This window comes from Eschscholzia californica, unplaced genomic scaffold (genome assembly GCF_041429995.1).
Source record: "Eschscholzia californica isolate CP2 unplaced genomic scaffold, dmEscCali1.0.p SCAF_4, whole genome shotgun sequence".
Classification (NCBI taxonomy): domain Eukaryota; kingdom Viridiplantae; phylum Streptophyta; class Magnoliopsida; order Ranunculales; family Papaveraceae; genus Eschscholzia; species Eschscholzia californica.
The window spans coordinates 14,588,424-14,610,451 of NW_028238461.1; the positions used below are offsets into that span (position 1 = coordinate 14,588,424).

Genomic DNA, 22,028 nt, shown 5'->3' on the forward strand with positions numbered 1-22,028 from the left:
TTACAAATGATCCGAGGACAAATTTCAATGATCCTAAAAAGTTTTTAGAAGTAAAATTTTGAGAATAACAACTATTGAATTTGTTGAGAGACCTCCCAAGGTATTATCAACTTTTATTTGCTACTTAACGTACTTATCAAATAAACATGAAATATTCGAAATATTTGTGAACCTCAGGCTTGCAGGATAAAATGGTCCTCCAACAATCGTGTTTATGTCGGCTTTTTTAGCTTTTACTTTAATTGTAATTTAACACATACCCAATCGTACCCCAATTAAAAATAAAAATGGAATCAAACAAAGCAAATCAAAATTAGTGTCGACCACCAAGTAATCTATGGTTAGGTTTTGCCAGCCCTACCTCACTTTCCCCAACAAGTAGGTTAAAAATGAAAAGATATATATACTATGGCAGGATTTGGGAAAATGCAAAAAGGACAGAAGATTAGAAACAAGTGCACGTGTATTAATAAATTAAACCCTAACTCTTACTCTTAATACATTGAAAGAAGTTAACTAAATAAACCACTTGTCTTTACCACCTTAACCTTTCTTATTTCTCTTTTTTGCATATAGTTTTGTACACTTCTTTTTGTTGTTTGAATTCATCGAAAATTTCGTTGGAATAACTCAAAAATTTAGATTCTAATTCTTACCGGGACATAATCCACTTACTTACGACTCTCCTTGATATTTACAAGCTTTTGTTTGCACGTGTGCATACATTACACATTTTTCTATGATTCTGTCGTATCAGAAGGAAAATTAAAAATAAAATAATTACCGTGACGGTAGACCTACCCTAGACCATCCCTAATTCTACGAAGTGAAATCCTTCATATATTGGATTCCCTTGTATTCATTTAATGTTGGCAGGCGAAAACAACAAAACAAGTTCAGAAAGATATAAAATAACATTTTAATCATCGTGTTGGTACAATCATGTTCTCTTTGTTCAACGTTTGATGCATCGATGTAAAAAACAGTAATCTACCCGACCCTAGACCGACAAAAGTCCGAACGGAATGGTCGAGCATGATTTAGAAACAGAAGCGCATCTCACTTCTCTTTCTATCTTGCCCATCTACTTAAGCCGCTTGCAATCGGCAAACGTAGGAGTCTTGCAAAATATCGCAGTTTTTTTTTTTTTGGGATCTGATAGTTTCATTGATTAGGCAAAGCCAAGATGGATTACAATAAGAAGTTAAAAGAAGAACGAAGCACAAAGAAGTAACCCTATGCCCACTACCTATGAATAGGAAGCATTTCAGTTTCTATGTGACTTTAGTGGTTCCCCCACTATCATGAGTTCATGACCCATTTCCACTATTGGTTCATGTAGTTGAGTAACTAACTTTGAGTGGGTCAAAGTTTGTAACCGTTTCCCCACCACGAACTAGATTGATCGGAGAACCTCCATCAGTCGTCGGTCGGGATTTGACTCCCATTGTCAGGTCAGCATCTTCCTCCATGCAACCCGAATCTTGAGTCTCGCCCCGATCTTAATTTACGTTTCCCACAATTGCAATACTTTGATCTCCAATAGATCACACAGAAGAAGCAAAATCTCCCTATCTTCTCAAACCTAAGTTTAACATGATGAGTTTGAATTTGACAAGTCCACATCTCCTGAGATTCCTCTTTAAATGAAGAGAGTAGTGAGTCGTTGAAGAAGCACCAAGTAGTTGTCCATGATCAAACACTCGAACCGGAAGAAATTTAAAAACAACAAAAAAAAGATCCTATGGATCAACTAAACAGGCCCTAAAAAACCAACAAAACAAATAACGATTTATTATAAACGAAAAAGTAAAGGGGATCCGGCAAAGGGAGAACCCTTCGCCAGAGAAGCAACGACAATCAATGAGTTTTACAGAAAATGGTTATGGGGAGTCTCTCTGTACTACCTACTTGTTGTTTAATACTTGGGAAATTTCAGAAAACACATAAAATTGCCAGATAGAAAAGGTGGACGGGAAGGCTGGGAAATGGTAAGTTCTAAAGACGCACCACCTTATTGCAATAGGCGCCCTGTTTACACATGTGAGAAACTCTTAAAAAATTTGAGTTTTTTTGGATAGGAAGAGCACTATCGATACCGACAGTGCGTTAAAGAAAGTGAATTTATGTACTTGCTCTTCCTTTAGCAAATTAGTTTAAAGATAGTATTATTAAGATCACTCTAAAATATAAGAACTTGAATAAAAAATAACAATAAAATTAATATTTTATTCATTCATGTAGATTCGTTTGATATTCACGATCTTATAACACAAACAAGAGATCTTTTTCAATCAACTCCTTTGCCCTCACTCTTCGAGAATCAAAAGATCCATTTCGAATGCAACTCAACCCTATATCGATTACTCCTATCAAAAGCATCATTATAACAAAAACTACAGAACACATAATTTTACTATCATTATTGTCCTAGTTACAAGCTTTTAATGATTCATTGATGCCTCAAGATCTCATGAATGAGGAACCACCATTAATAAAGGAGACAACCTACATCAAGAAAGAAGAGTCATTCAACTTAAACGAATATATCAACAGAAACGAAGTTATCAACTTAAACAAAGACATAGACTTAAAAGAATACATAGAATTAAACAAAGACATATATAATGAAGATAATATGTCTTTCTATAGGGTTGAACAACATTTTGTCTTTCTATAGGGTTGAACAACATTTTTTGGATTTTAAGTCATTTTTTGTTCCGCAGCGTAAAAGATTTCGATTGGATAGAATGAAAAAGACAACAAATTTCGGCCGAAGCAGATGAAATTGATTTATTTTCTCATCCATTCTTTACAGCGGAATGTGACATATTTTGTCAGTTGTGGAAGAAATTTGCTTACTTTTCCCGTGGCTCTAGTTGAAAATTTTCACTATTTTTATTCATGAAAATTTTTTAGGCTAACCTGAAACTTCTTTCATGTAGATGCCGCTTATGAAGTATGAACCCTTCCAAGGAGATGAGTGCTGTGTTAATCAATTAGAGTGTAGGGTTTCCATCCTTTTTTACCGTGTAAAGTTTTAACGTTTTAAGGGAGGGGTGGATTTTTTTAACCTAATCAATTTTGGGATGTTTAAAAAAAAAAAAAAAATCTCTCCCTGTACTAAAACCCATACTCTTCCTATCTAATGCACTGTCTATATTAAACATTGCTCTTCCTATAAGAAAGACCAAATTTTGGGATGCCGGGATGCCTATAACAATAAAGTGGGCCGCTGATAGGAATAGGACTGCCATGGAAAATGATGCTACTGACCTCAATGGGGTTGAAAGAAAATATCAAAATATGGGGTGTCTTCATACTTTTAAGTCCAATGTTATTGACTGAAGTCAATGGTCATGCTTAAAGCCAATGCGAGTGCCTAAAGAAAATTCCCAACAGTAGCCGTAGAAAACCTATTACCATCAAAGATACACAGCCCAACAATTCGAGGCCTTAAGAACTCATCAGCAAGCCTTTCAAATTGCAGCTTCTAATTCAAATAAAATCCCTTTTAAGTTGTAAAGGTTTCATACCATCAGATCATCAATTAATAAATCGCCCTTCACGAATTTCATGTCATAGATTTGGATTTTCCAAGAAATGTCGGTTTACAAGAATAAATTTAGATACACACAAAACTTACACGACTTCTCCATTTAGTTGAAGAACAAAACGAAATTGTATAACGCCTCAAGCTTTGTAGATCATGGTAAACATTTCATTCTCTGCCACAACAAATTTCATGTTAGAAAGATTGTAATTCATGAATTTCATATCTTCAAATCTTGTCTCGGAAAAAAAAAAATTATTCAAGAAAGAAGAAGCAAAGTCTGTCGAGCTAAGAATAAGGTGAAGGTCAGCGTTTCAAAGGGACCCAAAATCAATTTGGATCACCATTTCAGATGAGTCAGTCATCACGAGTCAGACAGAAACAAACAGTTTGTAATCGGACTCCAGTCGGTTCAAGGCTTCGAATCAGATTTTAGATGACTTAGAGAAAAAGCAAACACTGTCTTCATCAAATGGTAACAATCGATGCTCTCATTTGTGAGAGAATGTTTCCAGCCCAGACAGGAGAAAGAAAGAAGACTCCAATTCAATCTTGGACTACTTTGTGGATTACCTGTATTTCGACTTCCATGGCTGATGCAGCGAGCCTTCTTTTCAAGACTGACTTCTCGTGTTCACATGTCTCCAACTTGGTATCTAGAATACATGCAATGAACAACATTAGCTAGTACAATTAAGTCCTAATATAATGGCGGTAACAAGAAATAAGGCAAGGATTATAGAAGGGTTGAGTGGTTAATTGATTATAAGTTCTTACCATAGAAATAGGATGAGAGAATGGTAATGCGCTCTACTGGCTGCCAAAGAAAGTAACAATAGATACAGTCAGAAAAATAGTCTTAAGCAGGAACAGCAAAAAACTGGAAGCCTCAATATGTTTATAAGAGAGGGAAGAAAGCACAGCTGGACAAAAGTATCATCGTAATGGAGAAAAGTAAGGACAGTATCGGTAAGATTATTTGGACTTTGAGCTTTCATAATGATTTGATTCTTTTGAAATAAGCTTGCAAACGGAATTAGTAGAAATAATAATAGTCAAACCATACCATAACAAATATTCCTTCTTGACAAGTTGGGAGTTCCTCAAGCTTTCTCAAAGTCTCATCACCTTTAGTAACCTTACCAAAAATTGCATACTGGAAATGCATGTAAAGCGAATCAATCATAAGCGTACCACGTCAGATATATATAACTCACAAAACATTTGACGCCATGCTGCTTCGGTATAGATTATATTACAACAACGGTACCTCGCGATCCAGGTGAGGAGCATCCCCAAGAAGCATTGAAAACGACGAGCCTCCACTGTTCGGGTCGGAGTGCCTACAGAAACAATAACCTGTATTAGGACAAGCCAAGGTTTGATAAATCAGCGAAAATAGTCGTGAAATGAGTAATTTCAATATTTTCAATTTTAGGAGCAAGATGCCATTTGAAGTTACTAAGGAACTTGGGTGTAATTCTTAAATAGATGCCCAGGTAAACAATTTGCCTTTCGACATAATACCATAAACCAACCCAATATATTATTCGACAAGACATACTGATTTTAGTATGGGACTCATTCTCAAGTTAATCAACTCCAGTAAGAAGCAGATGGGGATTACGAAGAATAGAGGAAGAAACAGAAGTAACTGAATACAGAGAAATCGCCATTGTCAGGGTTGCTAAACAGTATAAAATGAAAAGCTTCTAAAAGAACACTTACCTTCCCATTGAAAGGATGCCTCTTACATGTTTGACACCACTAAATTCACCAACCACTGTTTTCTCAGCTTCCTCCCTCTGCTCATCATTCAATGGAGCTGATCTACCATTGACAACATCTGCTACTTGGGCAACAAAACCTTTATCTACCTGTAGATATGTCATTGTCATCATATAAGAATTGATCTGTTTATTAAGAAAGTCTAAATTACAGAGTTAGATAAGAGTACCCGAAAAAAGTGATTGGTATTATAGCACCCCAGGCGAACAAGTTTGAATATGTGGTCAACAGTTTTTGGGGCAACACCAGGGTAAAATCCAAACTCAATGTCTCCATAGTTAGTCTGTAGATAACACATCAAACCAATTAAATGGGCCTACTAACAAAAACATAGAAGTACTTAGTCTGCACAAGAAACACATATTTCATGACCTCAACCCGTACAAAGAATCATCCAACATATCCTTAGGGAAGACAACAAATTTCATATAGTGGTGGTAGATGTAGAGCATAACTTCTGGGGGCAATTTAGAAAGATGGTCTTGAGAATTGAGATACCATGGAAAAGGTAGAGCTTATAAGGCTGACCAGCATGACCATACAAGTTCTTCACAAGAAAAAAAATTAAGATTTGAATTGTTGGAGCTATATATATATATATGATTATCTATAGTTAGGGTAAGGGTGTGTAAGTCTTGAGTCAATTATTTGTATTTAACCTAGTTAGTTCATTGTAAGGTAAAATGAGGAAAAATAATCAAAGATGAAAGTTCAGCACTCTTCTTACTTTTTCCATGGTTTTTTATTTCAGCTTGTTCTCAAGCTGCCGATCTCTTGGTTTATCTCTTGCTGACTTGTGGTTATTTTAACTCTTTTTGGCCCATTTTCCACTTGACTTACTTTCCGAAGAAGACAATAGAAGAATACATGCCTCTACTCGTTCTGGGTTGTTTCTGATCTGTTCTTCAGCTTGCTTTAGCTAGCCCATACTCGTTGTTGGCTTGTTCCTGATCTGTATTTCAGCTTGTCTTGGCTTGTGTTAGTATGGTTTGACTCGTTTTCTATATTCTCGTTAGCTTATACTTGTTCTGCTGGCTTTTACTTCCCTTGATTTATTGGTTTTTCAGACTTGATATCGCTCGATTACTCGTTATCCAGTGGCTGAACCTAACTTACCTACTGGGTTTGCAACTTGTGCTCATCTCATTTGGTTATTTCTCCACTCGATTCACTATCTCTAGATTCTCTACATAGTTTATAATGGATAACTTTGGATTGATACTTTACAGATCAATGGTTGCCATAAAACTTAATGGTCATAATTGTCTTCAATGGTCAAAGGCTATTTTTGTTTTTCTTGGACATACTTCATCTTCTTCACCAATCGATTCGAACGAACTACAGGCTTCGGAAGATAATGCCCAAATTATGACGTGATTATGGAACAGTTTGGAGAAAGAAATATTTGGTACTATAAAATGCTTGAAATTGGCAAAGGGAATGCGGGTTAGTCTACAAGAATCGTACTCATTAAATAAGAACAATGACAATTAGCATTTTTACCCTTCAACGGGGTAAAAGGTTAGTTGATGAGTGTTTTCCTAAACTCAAACGCTTGTGGGAGGAGTTGAATGTTTCTCAACCTCTCACCAATGACATTGAGACTCGACGAAGGCAACATGAAGGATTTCGAGTTTCCAATTTTTTGTCGGGACTGAGTCCTAACTTGGCTCATATTGGATCACAAATATTGTTAGATAAGGATATAACTACAAATAGTTCAGATCAAGTAACTCTCTAAAAAGGAATACGAGTTTATGATTGAGAAGATGTGCTTGTTTGTTCCCTTTCAATCCTGTTCCATTGCTGCTTTGTTGGCCTCAGGTATCACTGTTTCTTGTACTCCTTGGGTAACAATTTGGGATCCTCTGATCACATAACAAGTAATCCTACTCTTTTACAAAACCTAAAAGTAATATAACTTCTTCCTTTGTTACCTTGGCTGATGGCACCAAATCACAAATGGGTTAATTCTGTTTAATCCCCAATTTGTGCCTGGTCGTTTGTTTTGGCCCCCGAGGGCTAAAAACACTTTCATCTTTTCCTCAAACTACCCTTATGAGTTGTGACATTTCTATAAATTTTGGTTTTCCTTTATCCACCTCATCACTATCTTATTCCTCCACTTCGCTCTCTATCTCCTCCACTTCATCTACCTCTCCTTCACAAAATAAAAAAATACATATTTTTTTCGAAACAGCTCGCCTCTCCTACCACCGTTTGAGCATCATTTGAGCACTTTGTACCAAGTACATAGGCAACCTCAAGTATTTTCTTCATATATGTCGATGATATTGTAATGACCGAGAGTAGCAAGGGATTCGGATTCTGAAGCATCATTTGAGCACTTTGTACCAAGGACATAGGCAACCTCAAGTATTTTCTTGGTATCGAGGTTACTTTGTTGAAGCTTGGAATTTATTTGTCCCAAGGAAAGTATGTTTTAGACCTCTTTGAGGATGCATTAACTTGGATTGCAAACCCATAAACTCTCCTACGGGTTCAAATTCTAAAGTTTGTCATGAAGTTGGGAAGATACTTGAAAGACCCTGAAATGTATCGACGACTCGTTGGCAAACTTACTTATGTGACTATTACACGACCAGTTGTCTCCTATGTTCTTAGTGTAGTTAGTCACTCCATGGGTACTCCTTGCGTTCCTCATCTTGAGGTTGTTGGTCGATTTGTCAAATATCTTAGAAGGAGCACTTGGACATGGTTTACTATATTGCCCCAATAGTCATTTGAACATCAAAGGGGGCAGAGATGTGGATTGGGTAGGATCATCATCTGATATACATTCTACAACAGGATGGTGTACTTTTGTTGAGTAACCTAGCTGCTAAGAAGAGTAAAAAGCAATATGGCGTTACTCGATCTAGTGTCGAAGCAGAGTACTGCCGTGCCATTACACATACCACATGTGAGCTTATATAGCTTAAACCTTTCTTGGAAAAACGTGGTTACTCCTTCGGATGTTTATTGTAATAATTAAGTTGTTGATTGTCATGAGCATACTACGCACATAGAAGTTGATTGTCATTTCATTAGTTCCAAACTCCAAACTAAATAAATATGCACCCCATTTCTTTCTAAATGGTAGTACTAACTAAGGAATCTAAACAACCCTATAATCCCTAATCTAAAAAAACAACTATAGTTTACCAATTACACAATTAGGTGGAGTATAACAAAGACATATATTCACTAGCTTAAAAAAACCTTAACAATTAAAAAAGGGGTTTCAAGATTCAATCAATTCCAGCTTAAAATGGTCCAGTATCCACATTTAGATCATTCACCAACATCTACCCTAGAATCTCTTTGTAAGTTCAGTGAAATCGAATTCACAAATCGAATTCACAAATCGAATCAAAAACTGAAAGAACCTAATTGAAAAGGGGGGAAATCAAATCAAATCTTGAAACTTTACCTGGAAAACTACGCGAGCAGATCCAAGTTGCGGATGATCATCATCATCGTCACAGATTACTCGAGAGGAGAAGAAGGAGAGAGAAATACATGTGAGAATCAAAATCCACAAATTAATTCTTCCTCTCCACATTTTGATGAGGGATTTGGATCTCAAAATAGAGTTCCCGAAACTTTCGTTTTTAGCTCTCAAAAATTGGATCAGCACGACTTTCTTCCCGCGAAAATATAATGAACAAGATATCTATCTGACGGTTAAATCCTAATTTGGTTTTCCGATCACAAGTTTGGGCAAAAAGTAACCGTTAGATTAGTTGGTCGGGATAGAATAGGTATATACCACTCTAATTACACATTCAGTTGGCGAGTAACTTCGAGTAGGGGAGGGATTTTGACCCGAAAACTTGGAACCCGTCCACGACCGACCGTGTCCGAAGGGTCCGTGACCGGCTGATGTCTGAATCGATTCGTACCCGTCCGACCGAAAGAGCTTAAGCGGAAGGACGCGGACTAGGTCTTTACCCGGTGATTCGATCGAGTCTGCCCGCTCATATAGTCAGCCAGACCGAACCCGTCCATACCCGTCTGTTTATCTTACCGTTATACCCGCCTGCCTATATGATTGAACTTAAGCCTTTGGACTTTTAGGTTAGCTACAACCATTAGATTTCAAGAGTAAAAATATATAACCCTAAAATTCCTTTTCTTAATCTTGTCTTCGCCTCTCTACTTCTCCAATCTCTCTCCTCCAAAATCTCAATATCTCATCAGTAACCCAAGAATTCACAATACACCGAGACGATTCATGAGAAGAAGAATAGAGTCGATCGTAATCCATGAGAAATCTCAATAATTATCTTTTAATTTTGTATTCATTTACTTTTTGGAATTGTAAAGTGGGGGTTTAGAAAGTTGTCTTTAGCTACTAAACAGTTTTAATTTCGAATTAAAATTTATTTATTTGCTCATTAGTGACCGGTGCCCGACTGATACCCGGTTTGCCCGACTATCAAAACGATCACGGACGGGCACTTTGTTAGAGAAAAATCTAAAATGTCCGTCCGGTTTGTCCGAGTGGACACTTAGAACTTGTCCAAGTTCCACCCGGACCGGTTGAGTTAGTGTTTGCTTCTCACCCGTCCGGACCGATTCCCACCCTAACGAGTCATGGTGTGATAATCTGATAGACACGCTATGGCTACGACATTGATAGTGGTGGAGCATGTCCCTCCTTCTAACAGGTCGGGGTTGACAAGTTGGGGAACTCAAAATTCAAACCCACCTCGCCCGAGTAGACTAGGGGTGGGAAAAAGATCTGGAAGACCGTTATCCGACCCGTTCGACCGAGATAAAAAGTGCCCATGGACACCCGATGGTCATCACGGTCAGTGTCCGACCGGCCCGAAAGAATTGGCGGACGATCACGGTCAAAATTCTATGTCGAAGGACCGACCGCTAACCGACCGACTAATATAGACCGTCCAAATAACCGACCGGTACGAGTGACCGAATAGGTTGACCGACTAAACTGTTCTCACTTTTAGAAGCTGACCGTTGAATTTTATAGACATATGAATATATGATGGTCGTTGGCTATAGTCATACAGTCCTCTAGAAGACCAAACATTAGTACATGGCTTAATTATATCTTGTCAAATGATGATCAACTGTGTTTTTTCTTTTTTCTTTTTATTTTTGATTTCTTGGTTAAACATCTTCATTTGTAAGTAATTTTGTTTGTGGTAATAAAAATAAAGTTCTGAATTTAAGTAAATTTTATTGGAAAACCCGGACCGAGACCGTCCGGTGTCCGACTGGCCCGGTAAAATAAACGGTCTTGGACAGTCAATGGACAAAGAATTCTTGAGAGTGACCGTCCGAGTCCGCCTGAGTAAATAGGTGGTCACCAACGGTTTAGGTCCGAGTCGACCGGTTCGATGAAGTTAGAGTCCGGTACCGACCGGTCCGGACCGATTCCCACCCCTAGAGTAGACCGATTAAGGAATGACGTGTACGACATGACTCGTGACGTATTTCTACGGGGTTGTGTTGGGCCACTTTTTATGCGATAGTCACACAACCACCACACAAATTTCGTACATTCCTACATGTTACCATTTATCACCCAAAGCGAGCTTCGCACTTTATTATATATTAGATTTTTGTCTGAAAAATATTATTTGGTCTGAAATCTGAGGCTTGCCATATGCCAAAAGTTGATTTCGCCAACTTCTACTTTTGAGGGTATTTCTCCTCCATATGGCCCGATCAATAGGAGTCGACCACGCCTGCCATCAGCCTTTGGTTGGGGCTTGGCCCAAATCTTGGGTCAAGTAACATTTTTCATTAGTAAGTTTTATAGACCTTTGTGTTATTGCTAGAAGCGCTCCTTTTATCAACCCTTTTGGCTTCGTAAGGGTGTCTATAACAATAATATGGGGCGCTTATAGAACTACCCTTTTTATTTCATCAATGACCCGAGAGCGCGGTAATCGTATTTCAGAATTCAGGATCGGGAAATCCATCAGGAAACCCCATTTGCCTGACTTTCTCTCTCTAGGATTGAACTCCCGCTCTCTCCTCTGTGATGAATTGAAGATGAAATCACAAAATCATCTTCCTCAACTCTCAGAAATTCCTCCTCAATTACTCGCTTTTCTAGGTCACAAATTTCAGAAGAGAGAAGATTTGTTCAAAGCTTCGGATCTCGTCTCAGAATTGCAGAATCAATGCTTCACTTTGGATCAGAACCTCACTGACCTAAATCACTCACTCAAAAGAAGTATAATCAATTACTCTTCACATTCTGAACGATTAGGAGGTCTCTTTGATGTAATTAATTCCAAATTAACTGATCTTAGTTCTTCTACTTCCGTTTCTGGACATTCTAGAGGTAAATATTCATTAATTCTCTCTTTCTCTCTTTCTATGTGTGTGTATTTCATTTTTCACTTTCATGTTTTGATTAGAATGTTTTTACAAAATTTTGTTTTAGATGAAAATACAGGAGAAGATTTGGGAGGAGTGAAGCAAATTTTAGGGGAGGAGCTGCCGGCCCTGGCAAAAGAAGTGGCTAGGGTTGAGACTGTCCGCATTTATGCTGGTGAGTTTCAGAAATTAGCAGAATTTGTTAATAGATTTGATTATGGAGAAAGTTTTATTGTTAGGTTTTAATTCAGCTAGTCTCTTACACAGAACTATTACTAATAGTTTCCGATGCAAATTTGGCAATACTTTCTTTGCAAGCTGGTTTTCAATGAGACTTAGGCCCAGGTAACAGTAAGAACAATGATATGTTTGTTGGAATTTGGGACCTGAGCTACTTCGGCGCTGTTTGGTCATTATCCAAAAGCTTGATTTCAAAATTTATATTACTTAAGATAAGTTATGAACATAGTAAAACTTAATCCTTTCTTTGGTTACTTCTAGAAACATATGAAGGACCTCTAACATGTTCATAGAAGATATTTTGTATGTTAATTTAGGTTTTGAGAATGAAGTTTTCAATCCCTAACCAAGCAATACTTTCGGCATCATGCTTTGGATATTTTCTTTCTTGTTTATCTAGTCATTACTCGCGGCTGTAACGCTATGGGTGTAGCCATGCTGTCGACCATGTAACCCATGAGCATGCTAGTGACTGTTTCTAGATTAGTTGCTGCCACATCTTTACATCTAACCTGCGGTTCTATGCCATATAACGATGGTGTCCTGAATAAACTGTACTCTCTCTAGATTGATAGAGTTGAAGTATGGAGAAGTCAATTAGTCGACGAGAAACAAACTAAAGCTAAGTACTTTGACTCAAAATAAGAAACAAAACTAACTTGTATTTTACAATCAAACAATAAACATCTGTAGATATGGTATTATTGTGTAGGTAGATTATTCTATTGAAAAGTAACAAAGAGAATATTACAGAGAGAAAGAATGAATACAATTTGTAAAAGAAGCTTAGCACATTTGCAGAAAACGGTCGTGTGACTTCTCATGAATCATGATTAATATTTTTGTAACCAAATAGAATTCTGACCCATTTGAGAACAGTATCAATACCAAATATCAGTTTAGCGTATAGGAAAATTCCAATGGTTTGCATCCTCCTCTTAGGTCCCAGAGGTGAAGGGTTCGAGTCTTGGTGGAGGTGGAATATCCCCAAAATTTATCCCATGTAATTATAGGGCAACAAATTAAGTAAAGGTAGTTTAGATGGCCTTTAAGGCTGCTAAGGATGCCCTTTAAGGCTAAAAGCCTAAAAGTGTCAATTATGGTGGTGTGTGTACTCATCCAATCCTTATGTGTATTTCAATATAGTATCTTCGTGATGTAATCAATGTCATGTAATGAATGCAATGACTCTTGAAAAAAAAAAGGAGAAAAGCTAGTGTAGGAGAAAAAGAATGATATGATTTATGGGGAAATTTTTGAAGAATGGAGTAACTCAGTTAGATGGGAAATGAAGCATGTGAGTGAACAATTTCGATATTGGACCTCACTGCTCATACAACATACTAGTGAATCTTGCTTGCTATTGGCTTAAAACAACTTACTAAACACCTGTTTCAGCATCCCCCTCCCCATGCGTTACCACAGTTTTACCTAGAAATGATACAATCTTGGTAAGAGATAATTGTCTTCTTCCCTAAAGAAACTCAGGTTCTATTTCCTAATGTTATTTCTGAGGCGTAGGTTGCTTTTTGTACCAAATCTTTAGTATAGTTGTTCATGAGGCCATTCAACCGAGCACCTGTTCACTATATTTTTTGGAAATATTAAGGTACCTATTGAAACAACAAGTGCACCTAATTTTAAATAGCATTTTTATGGAGGTTATTGGACCAAAAGGTTGCATTAATGGGCCATTGTGTTAGATTTACTACTCCAAATTTATCTGTTGCATATGGTTCATGTCATCTACTCCAATTGGGTTAATGTTTCACATAGGATTATGAGACATATATTCTATCAAACACCCTCCTCACATAGATTTCGAACTAGTGCTCCATCAGTCCATGTCATCTGGTAGAGGTACTGTGTCATCGTCTGTGTCTATCGTTCAGAGTCTGATATCATGCACCTCCCTTCAAACTTTATTTTGGCATGAGTTTTCTGGGACATGAATATTTCTTATTGATGATTTGTCTATTTATGATTAACAGAGACAGCATTGAAACTAGATACTCTAGTGGGGGACATTGAAGATGCAGTGGCTTCTACTATGACAGGGAAACTAAAGAAGTTGCCGTCGGGGGCCAATTCAGAAGTGAGATGCTTTGAGTGATTAAGTATTAATTATTTTGCAAGCTCTACTTTCACACACAAAAGGGTTAGTCGTTAGATGTTTTCTCACTTTATCAACATTCACCGCAGGAAACTCGACTTCTTGCTATTAGGTCTCTTAAACTCACAGAGGACATACTAACTTCAATTGCAAAGTCACGGCCTCAGTGGATACGTCTCGTCTCAGCAGTTGACCACAGAGTAGATCGAGCCTTAGCAGTTTTGAGGCCACAGGCAATAGCAGATCACAGAATCCTTCTAGCCTCTCTTGGGTGGCCACCAACTCTTTCCAATTTCAATTCCAAAAATATAAATACAGGGAAATCAAGTGTGGCCATAAACCCCCTTTTCACAATGCAAGGTGATCTGAAAAACCAGTACTGCGAGAACTTTCTCGCTTTGTGCAGTCTGCAGGAATTACAGAGTCGGAGAAAATCACGGCAACTTGAGGGGCATTACCATCAAGTTGCCATGCGTCAACCACTTTGGGCTATTGAAGAGCTAGTCAATCCAATTTCATTGGCATCTGAACGACATTTCAAGAAGTGGGTAGAGAAGCCGGAATTTATTTTTGCTCTTGTATACAAGATAACAAGGGATTTTGTTGATTCCATGGACGAGCTGTTACAACCATTGGTTGATCAGGCAAGGGCTGTGGGTTATAGTTGCAGAGAAGAATGGATTTCTTCGATGGTGACCTCTTTGTTGATGTACTTGGCGAAAGAAATATTCCCTGTATATGTTGGTAAGCTGGAAGAGGAGAGTGTCAGTGGGGTACCATCACAGGCTCGAGTCTCATGGCTCAATCTTATTGATTTAATGATTTCTTTTGATAAGCGAGTTCATTCCCTGGTAGCAGACTCGGGAATCTTGAATTCGATAAGGGATGATGAGAGTTTTAGGAGGATCTCTTCTATGTCCATCTTTTGTGATCGTCCTGACTGGCTTGAGTTATGGGCCGAGATAGAGCTTGGTGACACATTTAGTAAATTGAAACCTGAGCTGGAGGACGACAGAAATTGGAAACTGAAAGTTCAGGGAGCTTTACTTGTGTCCGGGTCTGAGGGTTACAAATCTCCCGCAATTACTGGTGCTGTTCTTCGGCATTTATCAGCCATGGTCGAACGATGTAGGTCAGTACCAACTGTTGCTCTGAGAGCAGAATTTATTAGATTGGCAGGGGCACCCATTCTAAGGGAGTTTCTCGATTGCTTGCTTCACAAATGCCAAGAAGCGGAGGGGCTAACTGCCTTAGCAGATGATGATGCCCTAATCAAGGTCACAAATTCCATTAACACAGCTCGTTATAGTGAATCGGTTCTGAAGGATTGGTGTGAAGACTTGTTCTTTCTAGAGATGACATTAGATCAAGATAATGACGCGACCATGGGAGCTGATACAGGTGGAATTTTTTCTGACGAAATTGAAAAGTTTGAAGAGTTCCGAAAAGAATGGTCAGAAAAGATATCTACGGTTGTATTAAGAGGATTTGATGCAAGGTGTAGAGACTACATGAAGAACAAAAAACAATGGCAAGGAAAGGGAGAAGAAGGTTGGAACGTGTCTAAGTTATTTGTTGGAGCTCTAGATTATCTGCAAGCAAAGATATCAAAGATGGAAGAGGGTTTGAATGAGATTGATTTTGTTATTGTCTGGAGAAGTTTGGCATCTGGAGTTGATTCTTTGGTCTTCTCTGGTATATTGATGAGCAATTCCAAGTTCCATGATGGTGGGGTTGAAAGATTTGGGGGTGATTTGGAAGTCCTATTTGGGGTGTTTCGAGCTTGGTGTTTGAGACCCGAAGGCTTTTTCCCGAAGCTGAGTGAAGGATTGAAGCTGTTGAAAATGACAGAGGATCAGCTGAACGATGGAAGCAAAGGAGGAATAGAGAGATGGCTGAAAGAGAAAAATATAAGAAACTTGAGTGTATCAGAAGCGGATAAGATTGTGAGAAATAGAGTTTTTACGAGTTAGATTTCACCAATAAACCTTTTAGATAAGAATGCAGTAGTTGTTCTGAACATTCTTAACCAAGGCAGGTTCAGCGGTAAAAATGAGGTACTTAAGATACAGATCTTGTCGATCTTGATTTTCTCTGTAACTCTCTAAATTGATCTATATTGGTAAAAAGGAAATATAGATGTTAGTATTTTCTCATTTCATTCTCCTTATTACTCGAGTTCTGCTAATAAATTGATTTCTAGAATTATGATTTCATATCGATGAATGCCGACCTCTCTCTAACCTTGGACTGGATATTTTTCTGCAGGAAATAATCCTTCCCGAAGAAAGATATGGCTCAAGAATCGTCAAATGTATCTTCTTTGACATGGATGCTTATCTTATATGCTGGATCTTTAATTTTGGTAAATTTCATATATATATATTTTTTTTTATGAGAGAAATTTCATATATATTATAACATGGATGTTCCAAATTATTCGAGCTACTAAATGAGTCGTTTAGGTGGCCATTAGTAAATTATGGAGTTAGTGTTCATGAACATCATTCAAAAATTCAATTTAAACTCTTTGAATTTCTTTTGTTGCAGAACTTGTGAAAATTTTATAAATGGTAGACAATTCTGTACTGGTGATGTTCCTCTTCATCTTCAACAAAACTAAAGGGTTTCGACTTTCGACCTTAGGTGACCCTAGTGAGACCTTCTTCTACCCTTGGTTTCATTCAAACTCGGTAGCGTTTCAAACCCCTCTTATGTCTTTCATTCCATCTTCATCCTCATCCTCCAATTTTGTCTCGTCCATCTTTTCTCTTTTGAAATTTCGGGGCAACGACTTGATCCTAGTGGACTATATAGTTTCTCGGGAAATTTTATATACACTTACCATTTCTATCTGCCACGCTCATATCTTGTTTGACTTGAACAAAAGGTACTTCTGATGTGAGTGTATATTACGAAAATGGTTAGGGCATTTAAAATTTCCCTAACTTCACTACCTAATAAAATGCTAGGCCTATAATGATATCTCCTGATATTGTTGTTAAAGAAGCACAGACAAAGACACGAGGAAGAAACGAATATCAAGGAAGGATTCATCCGTTGAGAATTAGAAACATTAACAAGATATCACATGTTATAATGCTTATTAAGACTCAATTATCATTTCCTTTAAACTATTCGTTTTGCCTCGTATCAACTAAACAACTATTCAATGAAGCTGGCACTACGAGTCATCTATCTGAATTTGATTTATTTTAATGTTCGCTATGATCAACCCAACTTGGTTTTATTTAGTATTTAGTTGTATAAACTAATCGAAGATCGGATCTCAAAATCAAAATCGATCCGAACGGACAGATACTAATCTTGTATTTCTTTTGAATTTTTAAAGTTCAAGTTGTGGGTGTAATGTGAATTAAAGGTTCTTGATAAACCTAATTAAATTTGTGAAATCCTTTGGGAACCCTAAGTTGCTTTTCTTTTCTTTCTTTTGTTCAGTTGCAAGAATTGTTGAATAAAAAAGTACCCCCACCCCTTGTTTGCAATTAGGTTTATAATTCATATCATGAACATGAAACCAACCAATGAGGAGCCATGTGCATAGCAATTGGTCTATGATACTTTGTACTCAATTTTTGTTTGTTTTTCAAGTAAAACAACTATTTACCTTCACTTTTAATCTTTTACTTTTTTTAAACTTACGATTTCAATAATGAAGAAGTTAGCTCAGGTAGGTCATCTACTATCTCAAACATATCTTGTAAGTGATATTTTTCTCTGTCCTCAATCATTTCCAACCTTTATTGGTTAGGGACAAGAGGGTTTCCATCTACTTCTACAACTTTAAAACATGTGTAATTTACTAATTTAGGAGTGAAACTAACTGGCTTCTAGTAGTATTTACATTTTGTAGCAATATTTATAAAATGTACGTCTCAGGATTAACAATTTTCGAATGCTTTCCGATCATTACAACTTCATTTTAAAATGAAAATCCATTCGATTGTTACAGAAGTCATTTTTGTAAATGTCTTTACCAACCATCACATATAACAAAAAAAAAACTATTCATGCAATCCGGTTACAAAAATATACAACAAGATTTTTCTCTTGTAGATAGACTTATTTTGTAGTAATACAACAAAGATATAAACCTTACTCTTGTTTTTTGAAATACGATATAAACATTGCCTATATTTTGTTAAAATTATATGTATAAAGCCAAATCAAACATTTAGACTTGCTCGACATTATATTATATTTAAATAAATGAAAAGGTACTTTACATCTACATGAATGTGATTTTATTAGACCTATACCTAAATTCCCACATATCACATGGGTGGGTCTAAATGGTGGTTGTGATAAAAATTTGCACGAGAGTCTTGAATTTATTCCCCAATATGTAAGTCAATTGCAACAAAAAAAAAGTGGTTGATTTAATTCTCTTGTTTGCTTAGATGGGTGGATTCTTTCTTTACATTGATGCTCTTTAAAGAAATATCTTTTTACGAGGCTATTCGTTGTTGACCCAATTAAAAAGAGACGTTTGGCATAAACGATGTGGCATAGGTACACGGATAATACTTTTAGGTGTGACCTGGACCAAACAATCATTTTCATAGGTCAATTTGACTAAATTTAAAAGCAATTTTAAGTTACCATATGTGATCAATATCTTATGAATAAAGTAAACCTAAAATGCATATGTTATTAGGAAACTAATAATACCACTACAAAGCATAATTTATCAAAATCTAACCTAATTCCTCCTTTGAGAAGTGCATTTTTTGAGAGAGAAAGAGGGGTGGTGGTGGTGGTGGTCCATAAACAGGTCAGAGGCATAATGTCTAATGCCAGCTTGAGTTTTAGTGATGGAATTAGGATTGATATTCCCATTATGTTGAATAGGACACCTGATCAAAAGAAACAAAAGTTGATATCCTCTCTCTCTCTCTCTCTAGTTTGCATCATTTTATGTATTGTCTCCTTGCACCATCATCACCCAACACAATATGATAATATGATAAATTGTTTAATGAGGAGATCTAATCATCTCTCTTCCATTAACAAACACTGATGAACCCTTAACCTCACTACAAACATATTTCTTTTTATCCCCACTCCCTTAAATTTGAGCCCTCAAATTGCAAACATAATTATTTCTTATCAAGTTAACTTAAACATTAAAAAACTAATCACTAATGAAATTAGAACTCCATAATTTTATATTCTTAATCATAAGACTTTTTTTTGTGGTATTCTCGTGTGCTCTTTTAGATGTGATTGTCTGTGAACCAAAAACAAATATTGTTATTGGGTGACTTGGGTGACGTAGAACACGTACAAGAATTAGCCCATTCATATGTCGGATACTACTCAAAATAACTCTGAGCGAGGAAACCATCAACGAGTAGGCTTTACTTTTTTGCTACAAATAAATAACTAAATACAATGAATAATTTAAATTCAATTTTGAGTAGTTGAAACAAATTAAAATTTAGATTTCATACTTCAAATTAAAAAGTGTATGTGTCATTGTCTATTTTTGTGTGGGGTTGCTAATAAAATTGAAGATCACTTTAGATAAGAATATACATTTCAAATAGCAAACAACCCTTTCATTTTCCATTGAAGTTCTTCCATTATGCTCACAAAAGTACCTTGTCCAAATCTTATAAGATATGGCTTTTAGAGAGATATTTGATTGTAACTCCATTATAAACAGCTTACTTCCATTAACCTTAAAATATTGCTTAATTGCTTAACATTAACTTTTGGAACCTAATTATGTGTTGCTAGGTCAGATAATCATGTAGATTTGTAAATAATTACTTTAATAATGAAGCATCTAATCACAGGGCATCAAAGAAGCTAATCGGTCAAGTACTCTCAAGTCAACGAGAGAAAACAATGCAATGCCTGATTTAATCGAACAATTTGACTTTTAACCATTGTGTTCAAGTCTAAACACATATCCAAGTGATCTTTTTACACGAGTGCTAACTGATAAATATAATTCAATAAATTATATATTTGACACCATATGAATTAAATGCATAGAGTGTTGTCTTAACGGTTAAAAACAACTGGTGGTGATACCTAACACTTAGAATGTCAACGGAAATTTATAGAGTAAGGATTGAAATATAACTTTTCGAAAAAAAAATAATAAAACAATTTCTAGATAATCAGATAACGGGCTAAGAGGGGGCGTGTACCTTATATAATGCGCATAACTTGCAGCATGTGCTCTACAGACATAAGGACATATCGTTGAGTTCGTTAGACCGTTTGTGAAGAGAAATAACTTGATTGTATCTTATAAGTTCAATGATTATATCAAAATGTTATCTCGTTATTTTTTGTTATTTGTGTTAACCTATTTCTACACTAACTCCGTGTTCGCCAAACATCATGCTAAAAAGAAAAATGTTTTGTGAATTATATACAATGAGTAAATACTAAGTGAGATTGTCTTTCTTCAACAGAGAAAAAAAAAAGGTGAGATTGTCTCTGAAATAATGAATTGAGACTAGGTGGAGGAAAACCATGTTATTGACAGGCTACAATGCCTTGTTGTTGAGGCACACCAACCATGATACAAAACTTACAACTTAATTTCCCTTGCTTCTCCTACAACCATATCTCAATAAACATCCAACTTGTCCCTTTATAATAATATGTCTCAATTATATTTTGCCATGTCAATATTTCTGCCCACATCATATGTACTTTGATAGGACAGTGGGTTCACAATTTGTCATCTACATATATTGGGTTGCAAATTAGGTACAAGCACCATGTGCCCCCAGAATCACCAAATTTTGGAGTATAAAATAACACTCAACCAACATGTGCTTGTGCTATGCTTTTACAACACATTTGGTACCTTCCACATGGCCACTCCCATAGATATGATTCTCACAATTAGGGTCCATTTAGAAGAAAAGTGTAACAAATAAAAAAGTAGAGTTCATGTATGTACTTAAATACTAGAATTCATATATATATATATATATGACTCCTTGAGGACAACTACTCAATCACCTAGAAGATTCATATTATTAAGACATCAATATCATTGTAGTCCATTGTACTACTCATGTAGGAATGGGGTACTTGATTTTTTACATTGGCACGAAAATAAAGTAAATATAATAAATAAGAATAGTTGGAAATATACTTCAAAATTGTGATCTCCTCTTATACATAATTTGTTTTTTTACTATATATTAATAATGGTGAAGGCATTTGAGTAGATCTTAAAGTTCATAAATGATCTTGAAGTAACAATATTAATTTATTTAGTTTATGATAAAGACACAAGAAATTAAAATTTAAAAATATCTTTCACATATATTCCACTCTATCTCTCCCTAAAATTTTATCATAAACCAAAATGTACAGTAGTGCACGATGAAAACCAGAACCGTGATTAAAGCCTGCTAAAACGTGTTAAAGATAATCAATATTCCTTGAAATATGGGTTATGTTGTCAGACATGAACTCATCCTGATTAAGAATTATAAAGATTAATTAATACTAAATCAAACCATTGAAATGTTGTTAATCTATTCAATTTCTTGCTTCAAATGTGCTAATGTTCTTCCCAAGGAGAAGAAGAATAAGAAACATTTCCGTCTTTGACCAACCCACTAATACCATTAGTTTTTGTCTTAATAATATACAAAGATCTGAGTCATCCCTATGGATTATTCTATAGTCTAAGAACTTCCTTATGAAGTACATTAAAAATTAAAGCATCTAGTACTTATGTTTGCTTGTTCCAATCTACTAAATATACATATTTAATGGAAAATTTTATAGTATAAAACTTTCTTTTTGTATGAAGGATACTTTATTTCCTTACATTGTTTATTATTGATGTTGATGATTTCTAGAGACATGTCGAAAGAACCTACTCAGGTGCAGAGTAGAGGAAAATTTCGTATATTTTTCAGTTTCATATCCGCAAAAAAGGGAAGCATTATTTATGCATTACGTGCAAAT

At 36.1% G+C, this 22,028-nt stretch overlaps 2 protein-coding genes across 7 annotated transcripts; one reads left to right on the forward strand and one right to left on the reverse strand.

Moving 5' to 3' along the window:
- Positions 1-2,209: 2,209 nt before the first annotated feature.
- On the reverse strand, positions 2,210-9,137 carry LOC147543012 (peptidyl-prolyl cis-trans isomerase CYP23-like). Of its 2 annotated transcripts, XR_015223614.1 has the most exons (9): positions 8,775-9,111; positions 5,511-5,624; positions 5,282-5,430; positions 4,824-4,896; positions 4,620-4,709; positions 4,331-4,370; positions 4,127-4,209; positions 3,647-3,728; positions 2,210-2,508 (listed from the first exon to the last, which is right to left on the reverse strand). XR_015223614.1 is itself a non-coding variant. In XM_086636081.1 (8 exons), exons 1-8 carry the CDS (start codon positions 8,904-8,906, stop codon positions 3,708-3,710), a joined length of 702 nt encoding a protein of 233 aa, XP_086492207.1. In that variant the 5' UTR covers positions 8,907-9,137; the 3' UTR covers positions 3,513-3,707. The 2 variants fall into 2 exon arrangements, 1 of the variants encoding a protein (XP_086492207.1); XM_086636081.1 differs by lacking the exon at positions 2,210-2,508 and having other exon boundaries at positions 3,513-3,728; positions 8,775-9,137.
- A 2,096-nt stretch (positions 9,138-11,233) lies between these two features.
- Positions 11,234-16,642, forward strand: MAG2 (RINT-1 / TIP-1 family). Of its 5 annotated transcripts, XR_015223310.1 has the most exons (6): positions 11,234-11,666; positions 11,769-11,876; positions 13,933-14,036; positions 14,144-16,111; positions 16,323-16,419; positions 16,605-16,642. XR_015223310.1 is itself a non-coding variant. In XM_086633955.1 (4 exons), exons 1-4 carry the CDS (start codon positions 11,246-11,248, stop codon positions 16,025-16,027), a joined length of 2,517 nt encoding a protein of 838 aa, XP_086490081.1. In that variant the 5' UTR covers positions 11,234-11,245; the 3' UTR covers positions 16,028-16,210. The 5 variants fall into 5 exon arrangements, 2 of the variants coding, with proteins under 2 accessions (XP_086490081.1, XP_086490082.1); XR_015223309.1 differs by having other exon boundaries at positions 16,323-16,642; XR_015223311.1 differs by having other exon boundaries at positions 11,781-11,876; positions 16,323-16,642.
- The last annotated feature ends 5,386 nt before the right edge of the window (positions 16,643-22,028 follow it).

Excerpts from the sequence above, each read along its gene's own strand:
- LOC147543012 (XM_086636081.1), bottom strand. The coding sequence starts at position 8,906 with ATGTGGAGAGGAAGAATTAATTTGTGGATTTTGATTCTCACATGTATT. Across the intron at positions 5,431-5,510 it reads ATACCAATCACTTTTTTCGG|GTAGATAAAGGTTTTGTTGC; the intron begins GTACTCTTATCT and ends ACATATCTACAG. Across the intron at positions 4,710-4,823 it reads CTCCTCACCTGGATCGCGAG|TATGCAATTTTTGGTAAGGT; the intron begins GTACCGTTGTTG and ends ATGCATTTCCAG.
- MAG2 (XM_086633955.1), top strand. The coding sequence starts at position 11,246 with ATGACCCGAGAGCGCGGTAATCGTATTTCAGAATTCAGGATCGGGAAA. Across the intron at positions 11,667-11,768 it reads CGTTTCTGGACATTCTAGAG|ATGAAAATACAGGAGAAGAT; the intron begins GTAAATATTCAT and ends ATTTTGTTTTAG. Across the intron at positions 14,037-14,143 it reads CGTCGGGGGCCAATTCAGAA|GAAACTCGACTTCTTGCTAT; the intron begins GTGAGATGCTTT and ends CATTCACCGCAG.